The 9,182-nt window shown below is 38.6% G+C and overlaps 1 protein-coding gene across 2 annotated transcripts in view; it reads left to right on the forward strand.

Annotated features, from left to right (window-relative positions):
* The window catches only part of PLXDC2 (plexin domain containing 2), a 442,292-nt gene extending 433,324 nt beyond the window's left edge, over nt 1–8,968 (forward strand). For both annotated transcript variants that reach the window (XM_053225369.1, XM_027073562.2), the window contains exon 14: nt 5,405–8,968. In XM_053225369.1, coding sequence (XP_053081344.1) covers nt 5,405–5,521 — 117 coding nt within the window. In that variant the 3' untranslated portion in view covers nt 5,522–8,968. The remainder of the gene's footprint in view (nt 1–5,404) is intronic.
* Nucleotides 8,969–9,182: the final 214 nt, after the last annotated feature.

The raw sequence follows: 9,182 nt of genomic DNA on the forward strand, positions 1-9,182 counted from the left end.
CTAATTATCTTGCCACAGACCATTGAGACCGATCTGGATGACGGTTCAATTAATAGTTCTGAGGGAGTAATTAGGGAAAATACCTGTTCTCACAGCCCACGCCAGTGCCGACGTATCTACATGAACATGTACTCCTGAATGTGATTAATCACATAAATAATTCTCAGAAATGGAAGTAGAGATCACCCACGCATTACACCCAGCAATGTTTTAAGGCACGACATCCTGAATCTCTGTAATGAATTAACATTACGGTCTGGTTTGAATTTTTCAATTTTCAGCGTACATCCAGCTCTGTTAGCAAGTGACCCCGTGGTCCCTATCAGTTTCGATAACAATGTGAATTAGCCATTCTAAAAAGAACACAGATTTGGACATATCTAAAGCCTCGAGTAAGAAGTATAAACTCCAGGTTGTGACCCATCATGCTTCATGGCAAAGCCAGACATCATACCCAGGTTTCCAGACTTCTTGTCTTCTGGATAGGTGCCTCACACTATACTAGAAACATTCAAGATTTTTCTATGAGAACTAAGTCATCAGTCATTCCATTACGGTCCTAGAACTACCCTGTTTTTCTCACTCATAAGGAAATCTCTGAACTACAGATTGACCTAGAAAAGCAGTTTCAGCTGGGACTAATTTATATAGATTTCCATTAAATCTAGGAATCCTGGAAAGTTAGCGGAGGGAAGCACAAGGGAAAATGGTAGAAGAGCCATGACACGGAGAAGTTTTTCAAGTCCTTTTTGTCTCTCCAGTTGTTAAAGTGAGTTATCTCAGGCAAGCGGGTATGAGGGTCCTGTGATTTTAAAGATTTTTTTTAATTTTTTTAATGTTTATTTATTTTTAGAGAGAGAGAGAGAAAGCAAGAGAGACAGAGTGTGAGCAGGGGAGGGGCAGAGAGAGAGGGAGACACAGAATCCGAAGCAGGCTCCAGGCTCCTAGCTGTCAGCACAGAGCCCAACGTGGGGCTTGAACTCACGAACCGTGAGATCATGACCTGAGCCGAAGTTGGACGCTCAACTGAGGCCACCCAGGCTCCCCCCAAGGGTCCTGTGATTTTAGAGGAAAAACCTTCAGGTATTAATTTACAGACGAGGAAACAAAGTGACTTATTTAAGACCATTAATTGGGGGCACCTGGGTGGCTCAGTCGGTTGAGCGTCAGACTTCAGCTCAGGTCATGATCTCATGGTTCAGTGAGTTCGAGCCCTGAGTCAGGCTCTGTGCTGACAGCTCAGAACCTGGAGCCTGCTTCGGATTCTGTCTCTCTCTCTCTCTCTCTCTCTCTCTCTCTCTCTCTCTCTCTCTCTCTCTGCGCCTCCCCTGCTCACACTCTGTCTCTCTCTCTTAAAAATAAATAAAGATTAAAAAAAAATTTTTTTTAAAGACCATTACTTGATTTGTGATATGTGAAAGCATTTTAGAAAGGAAGCAGAATTTTGGTGACGTTACTGCTCTTTGTTCAACGTTTTTAAGGCTAAGCTTGAGATATCAAGGAACTGTGAAGGAATGTAAAATCAGATCAAATTTTTAAGACCCTGGTGCATGGCATTCGTTGGATTTTGTTATAAATTTTAAGGTATTATTATGGGGGAGAAATGCCCTTTCTTTTAATCTAATCGAAGTCTGTAGAAGCAATTATAAATTTTTCACTTTTGCACAAATAAAATACTAGTGTTGAATAATTTTGCGGCTAGATCATACCTATTCTATTTTGTTCATCATTAGGATGTTTATTTGACACCTGTGTTCAATCTTACCTTTTCAACCTCCATTGAAAGTCCCTTTCTTCTGAAATGGTTGTGTCTTCCATATGGAAAGCGTGTTCTATACTTTCTTTGGTCACATGTCCTTCAACACAGCAACTGGCACCATACTAGACATTTCAAGTGTTTAGTAAATAATTTGTGTGTTCTCTTTTGGCCCAATAATTCCACTTTTGAGCATTTATAAAAGGAACTGACCAGAGATATTCGCATCAGGTTATCAGCAAAAATACTCACTATAAGATTATTTCTGTTGTCAAAAATTGAGGGGGGGGGGAAGCCTCAGAATCAAATTGACTATATAAATGATTCAGTTAGAGGTAATATGGTCTACAGATATTTAACATAATACTGTACAGGGATAGTTTGTAAATACTTTTCAGTGTGTGCTTAAGTGCAAAAAAAAGATGTTATAAATCTTTGTGATTTATGTGCAGTGATTGCATGTTCCTAGAAATGGATATAAGTGACATACATCGATAGTTGAACCAAAGTGCATGTAAATGGTGAGCTCTCTAGTCATTTTAAATCTTGTTGGGGTATTTCTTTTTTTTTCCTACAATGAGTAGTAACAAGTTAAGAGAAATTTTTCTTAACGATATGCATTTAATTCAGAAAATAAGTTTGTACTGCGTTACGAGTGGAAACTTCACTGTCCGACATTTTTGTACTTTCTATTTTGAGTACCTCTGTGATGAGCTCACAAAGCACATGACAGACTTGACCAGTAATCCTCCAGTCTTTCACCTAAGACAGAAAATTATTAACTTAATGATTCTGACTTACTAACAGGATACTGAAGTTGCTGGTAATGTTGTATGTTTAAGACTGAAACAAACATAGAACCATGGTCACAGGTTTCACATGAGTTGAACTCAGAAACCATTGGATTTGAAGACCCAAATGTTATAGTAAGGAGAATTAACATTGGAAGTGGGTAGAATCTCATTTTAAATCTTGGCCCTGCCATTTGCTATCTTTACAGTAATGTTTGTGCAAAATGTAAATGATTCCATTGCATTTTAATGCGATTATGTATGTGAAGCACCTAGAGTAAAGTATGAAGTACAGCCAAGAGCTTAATAAAATCTAACGTCCACAAGCACCATCATTATCATTTCAACAACTGTGCTCCTTTTATTTAAAAAAAAAGTTTTAGTTAGACAAATTTGACATGTCACACTGTATAAATTTAAGTTGTATACCACGTTGCTATGATCCATTAATAAAAGGTTGTAACAATATTAGCACATTTTATACTTACAGTAAGTATTATCTATATTCAATATACTATACATTAGATCTCTGTAGCTTAACAGTTGTTACAAGCTTAACACCATCAGTCTTATCCCTCCAGCCCCATCTCCTATTAACCACTGTTTCATTTTTTAACAGGTTTGACCGTTTTAGATTCCACATAGAAGGGATACCATACAGTACTTGTCTTTCTCTGACGTATCTCACTTAGCATAACGTGCTTAAGATCCATCCATGTTGTTGCACATGGCAAGATATCCTCCTTTTTCGAGGCCGAGTAACATTCCATTGTGTATATGTACATCTTTTTTACTCACTGATCCATTGATGGGCATTTCAGTCATTTCCGCATCTCAGCTATTGTGAATAATGCTGCAATAAACATGGGAGTGCAGATACCTCATCAAACTCCTGTTTTCATTTCCTTTGGGTATCTGCCTAGAATTGGAATGCCTGGATCATATGGTAGATCTATTTCTAACTTTTTGAAGAACCTCCATATGTTTTCCAAGGTGGTTGGACAAAACTACAATCCCACCATCATTGCATAAGGCACTGTTTCAGCGCGTCTTCATTAGCACCTGTTGTCTCTTATTTTTTTTGATGATCATCTGTGCACCTTTGTTTTTTAAGTTTATTTATTTTGAGACAGAGAGAGAGAGAAAGTGCGAGTGGGGGAGGGGCAGAGAGAGAGGGAGTCCGAGAATCCCAAACAGGATCTGTGCTGTCAGCACACAGCCCGATGCGGGGCTCGAACCCGCAAACCACGAGATCATGACCTGAGCCGAAGTCAGAGGCTTAACCAACTGCGCCACCCAGGTGCCCCTGTACACCTCTTTAAGTCACCTACAGCACAATGTCTTTATGTGTGCTGGGTGTACATTAGGCCTCGTTCACAGGGCTGTACTTGCCAGCTGGACAGGTAAAGATTAAGGGCAAAGGCATAGTGGTGCTATTGACTAAGAGAAGGACGATGCCGGCTGTACTCCAGAAGCCCAATTATGAAGTAACTGAAACCAAAGTGGGGGTTCTAACCACTGAGCACAGCAGCAGATTGACATTTTTCCACATGCCGGAGTGATCAGGAGTTATAGTGTGCATCTCCCTAAAAATGTTCAGTGTTTTTCCATCGATGATGAGTTTTAGCTCCAACAAAGACACCCTCTCTTTGTCTTCACTTCTTTTTCTGGAGAATAAGGATCATTCCGTTTCACTTACACTGTTGGACTTAATCAGCTAACAAATATAAAACATTCTGACCACATAATGTTACATAGACAGCAAATAATATTAGTAATAGGCGGAATGTAATTGCCTTGATTGGTATTTTTCCAGAAAGTAGAGCTAATACTCATTCCTACCTGATGTGAAAATTCTTCTACACCCATTAATCATTGCCCGTGGAATGGAACTGGCAAATCTAGAAAGCTGCCAAGTGCCAGTATACCTACACTGATATTTAACATTTTTCACATTAAAATTCTTTAGGTAGAAATAAATTGTAGACAGAAATAAACCTCCTTCAAGTACTCATTGTCTCATATACTCCAACATGGCAGGCACTCTGATAAATGGAATAATCGTTTCTAGTGTCACTGGGGCCGTGACATGCGTTTTAGTGTCTTTTGCTGCTATAACTTAATAATTCATTTCAGCACTTCTATTTGTAAATCAGAGAAGGTTTGTTTGATGGACAGAGCGCTGGGGAGAAGTGTACTTCCTTTGTCAGAATAAATAAACCGTATTTTAGGATTACTGTCTACCTGTGCAATTATTCAGTTCATAGGCTTGAGATCGTCTACGCCCTCTGATGTTGGATTCTGTTTTCAGGGCACGACATCTGTTCATTTTCAAGCACAAAAAGTCACGTATGGGAAGTCAGCTTTATAAATAATTTCGTAAGGTATCATGTGATTTTCCTTTTAGTTTGTTTACCAGAAAGTCTAGCACCTAAGTTGAAGCCCACTTCTAAGAACGGGGCAGAGCTGTATGGCCTTATGTTTTCGAGCAAATTAATAAATAAAATGAAGTGACTTTTTTTCTAGAGAAGAGGACATGTCAGTGGCTATATATTTCAGATTTGTTTTTTAATACAGTTCAGTGTTTTCTCGTTGTACTTAGACACTTATAGAATCTTTTAGACATAAATATGCATGAGGCATAAACTGTGACTTTGAGAAACTGTCATTCCCATGGGGGAGGTGCCAACAGTATCATAATCAAGATGCAAGCATGTGTAATTCCAGCTTTGGTACTAATATGACGTAATTCAGTGCAATGCAAAATGTAATTCAGAGGTTCATCTAAAATATTTGGCAACTATTTTTCTTATGCCCATCACCCTGGTATTCATTATTTTTGCATTTTCTGTTTCAGAGACGCCCAAGCAGATGGCCTGCGATGAAGTTTCGAAGAGGTTCTGGTCATCCTGCCTATGCTGAAGTTGAACCAGTTGGAGAGAAAGAAGGTTTCATTGTATCAGAGCAGTGCTAAAATTTCTAGGACAGAACAGCACCAGTGCTGGCTTACAGGTGTTAAGACTAAAAATTTGCCTATACCTTTAAGACACTTACCACACACACACACACACACACACACACACACACACACACAGGAGCCCTAAGCTGCTGTAGCCTGAAGGAGAGGAGATTTCTGGACAAGCCCAGCCCAGCCCAGGAAGGGGGGAAGAAAAAAAACCTAAAATTTATGCAAGGTACCACTGACCGCTGAACATAGAATTCCCTAATGGGATGAATCTATAGTTCACTCAGAACATCTCCTGTGGATTTATCAGAAGTATGACAAGATTACAGTGCTATTGGCTTAGGTGCAGGGTTGCAAAGGGATCGAGAAAAACAATAATAATAAAGCTTTAGTTCATGAGGGATCTACACCTTTGCTTCAAATATTCTTCTCTAATGTCTCAAAGATAACGGTGTTCCAAAGCCTGAACCCTTTCTCTCAAAAGAGCAATGATGAATGTTTCAAGATTGCTAAGAAAAATAACTGACTCCTGCAGGAGCAAAAACAAACAACAAACAAACAAACATAAAACGAGAGATTTTCTATCTTTCCACCAGACGTGTGGCAAAAGGATTTTGTTTTTCTGGTTTAGATCCAATGGTCCCAACAAGTTCATTACTTTACAGAATGAATCTTTTATCTGTGCAGGACGTTCACACTATGCCTCCCTCTTCCTCGTTAATGAATGTCCTTTCTATGGGCTGTGACAGAATTGCCAAACTCAGCTAAGGATTAGGAGAGAGGGAGTGGCACCTGAGGTTTTCAGCTCTCCTGCCTCGGAATAAAACACTTCATTATTTTTAAAGAAACGTTGCCTCCATTTTCCCAACTATGAAATCCTATGAAGCCACAGTTGCTCTTGGCTGAAGGAAACAAGAGGAAACAATACAAAGACCTCCTTAATTGTTTTTCAAGCAAAAATGTTAAGGAATTCTAAACATATGGGGGATTTTTGGCTTTTTTTTTTCCTTTTTACTCTGTACCGGTTCAGTACTAAAGGCCCATTTCATTGTCGATTCCTGCCTGAGAAAGCCATTCAAGTCAGCATATCCCTGGCGATAAAAAGAATGAAAGAACCCTGCTGAATCATACAGTAATTTTCTTTAAAGCACATAGTAGTTACATAAATATATATATAAATATATTTTTGTTTATAACTAACACAAGGCAGGCTCTTGTGACTCAAAGAGTGCATTTTGTCATCAAGACAAACCACATGCAAGGTGCGTTACTGCATACTTCCATAGAGTTGTAAAATAATCCTTAATATTAGAATATTTTTATGTCACTCAGCAAAAGTGTTTGGTTCAATTAGTCGCAGTGCCGATCATTTTCCTGCCCATTTGAGCCACTCTTTCATTCATATCAACCCCTTCCCTCCCTGGCTAAATAAAGCAGAATGCTCCTTAGATGGATCTGTCATCTGCCCCGTCATCACAATCCAGATTTTGAAACTTCTCCATGAATGAGAAACAGTAAGGCATCGCTTGAGGAGGAAAGTGGTTAATATGTATACTGAGCTCCCAAAGTTGAAATTCAGGTACTGTGTGTACAATTTCATCCACATCTCGACCCATGAAGCTGACGTCCTGTGCCAAGAAGTTGCAGGCGCTTATAGGGTCCAGTGTCCCACATTTGCAGATTCAGGTATCCGGAAGCAGAGATGTATTGTAAGTAGCACTTTACTAACGCTTAGCATCTGTACCCAGTGTCTACCTTGAATGACATCAGTCTACTAACAGAGTATCGTAGTTTATCTTCACAGCTGTCTGATGTAAACTCGTGCCATCTTCCATCACATATATTTTGCTTTACGTTTTTAAATACTTGATGAGGATGATACTTTTTTCCTAACCTGCTTAGTTAATCATTGAGAAAAAAAAAAAAAAACCTAGCAAGCAAGATGATTGAAGGATGTGATGACAATCTCTGCTGTAGCTGCATTCAGTCTCTATGAAATATCCCAACTTATTTCTGTGGAGTAGGTTTGGTCGGCTAGCAATAACCAAATGACATGCCAACGTGGCTGGTGCAACTGGTATTCTACAAAGACATAAGGAACAGGTAGACGATTCCTTTTAGGATAAGATGACGCTTCTTCCACTAGCTTCTGTGATAGGTGTGGCTTCCAACAGCAGTTGACTGACAGTATAAACCTTGTGTACATATCCAACTCCTTGCACAGTTCTTTGAAGTAGCAGTGTTCTCTTTATTCCCTTCAGAGCTTATCTTCCATTTTCTATTAAAAGAATTGACAATTCTGTAAAATAAAAACAAACAAACAAACAAACCAAAACCAAAACGAAACAAAAACATAAAACTCTGTATTGTTCAGTGAACTAAAGCACCAAATAACAGGGGAAACTTTGGAAGTGTTGAGAAAACTTCCTACCAAAACTAGAAGTTGAAGGTGGTAAGAAGTTTCTGCTGTATATGAATCTTTTAGTGGTAAAGGGAAAAGGCTTGCTAATCCCTTTTTTTTTCCTGAAATTTTTATTCTGTTTTGTATTTCTGGTTTGATCCTGGTGCCCATGTACTGCAAAGGAAGAGCAAACGTACATGATGTTTCTGGAAATTCAGAATGGACATTGATGCTTTGGACTTTACATACATTATGTATTAGAAAGGATGCATCTGTAAATTGCTTAAATACTACGAACATAGCAGCGAGAGAATAACAATTTTAAAAGGTAAGAATAGCAAAAGATACATACAAACTTCTGAAGAAATCAGGTAGATGGTGCTACAGAGGAAATAATATTTGGTGATTAAAGGTATGAAAAGTCAAGGAAAAATATCTTAAGGCAACCAGATGGCACTGACCACAATGTTGGTTTGTTTGTGAAGCATTTGGACTTTTAAGATATACTAACAAACAGAAAACTAAAGTTCAATGATAAAGTACAGTTTACCCCCAATTATTCTTTTAGTTTGAGATACCTAGGGCATTTGCCTCTCTCTCACAGGTAGCTTCTAGACTTGTGCTGTCCAGTATCATCTCCACAAGCAAAATGTGGATACTTAAATTTAATTAACATTAAACTTTTAAAAAGTTCAGTTCTCCAGTCACTAGTCACATTTCAAATGCTCGATACCCACATGTGGCTTCTTGGCTTCTATATTGGGCAACACATGGCATTCCCATCATTACAAAAAAACTCTACCACTCAGTGCTGTAGAGGTCTTTCCTTTTAATTCCCTCTCCTTGAACAAAAAGGAGAAGGAAGAAAAAGAGAAGATTTGGAAGTTCTTGGGGATAGCTAAGTGTTTTTGATCTCAGAAAGGCAGCATGGTATGAAGAAAAGAATGCCAGCTGACACAGCTTTGAGTCTCCACTGTGTTATCTTGGGAAAAATCACTTTAACTTCCATGAGGTCTCAATTTACAATTTTGGAAAATAAAAATATTTTTGTTCTGTCTCCCTTGCAAGGTTATTATTATGCAGATTGGCTAAAGGTACAGATGTACGGACTTTTAAGACCTTATGTCAATGTTAACCCACATAAAGCACATCCTTGGTCCAGCATCAGCACAATTTTGCATTCAGAGGAAAACAAGTCCATCAATCCTAAAAGCATTCAAAGACAATCAAATCAATACATGTCTGGAGAAAATGCCAAAGGAGAAATTG

Source organism: Acinonyx jubatus, chromosome B4 (genome assembly GCF_027475565.1).
Source record: "Acinonyx jubatus isolate Ajub_Pintada_27869175 chromosome B4, VMU_Ajub_asm_v1.0, whole genome shotgun sequence".
Taxonomy (NCBI): domain Eukaryota; kingdom Metazoa; phylum Chordata; class Mammalia; order Carnivora; family Felidae; genus Acinonyx; species Acinonyx jubatus.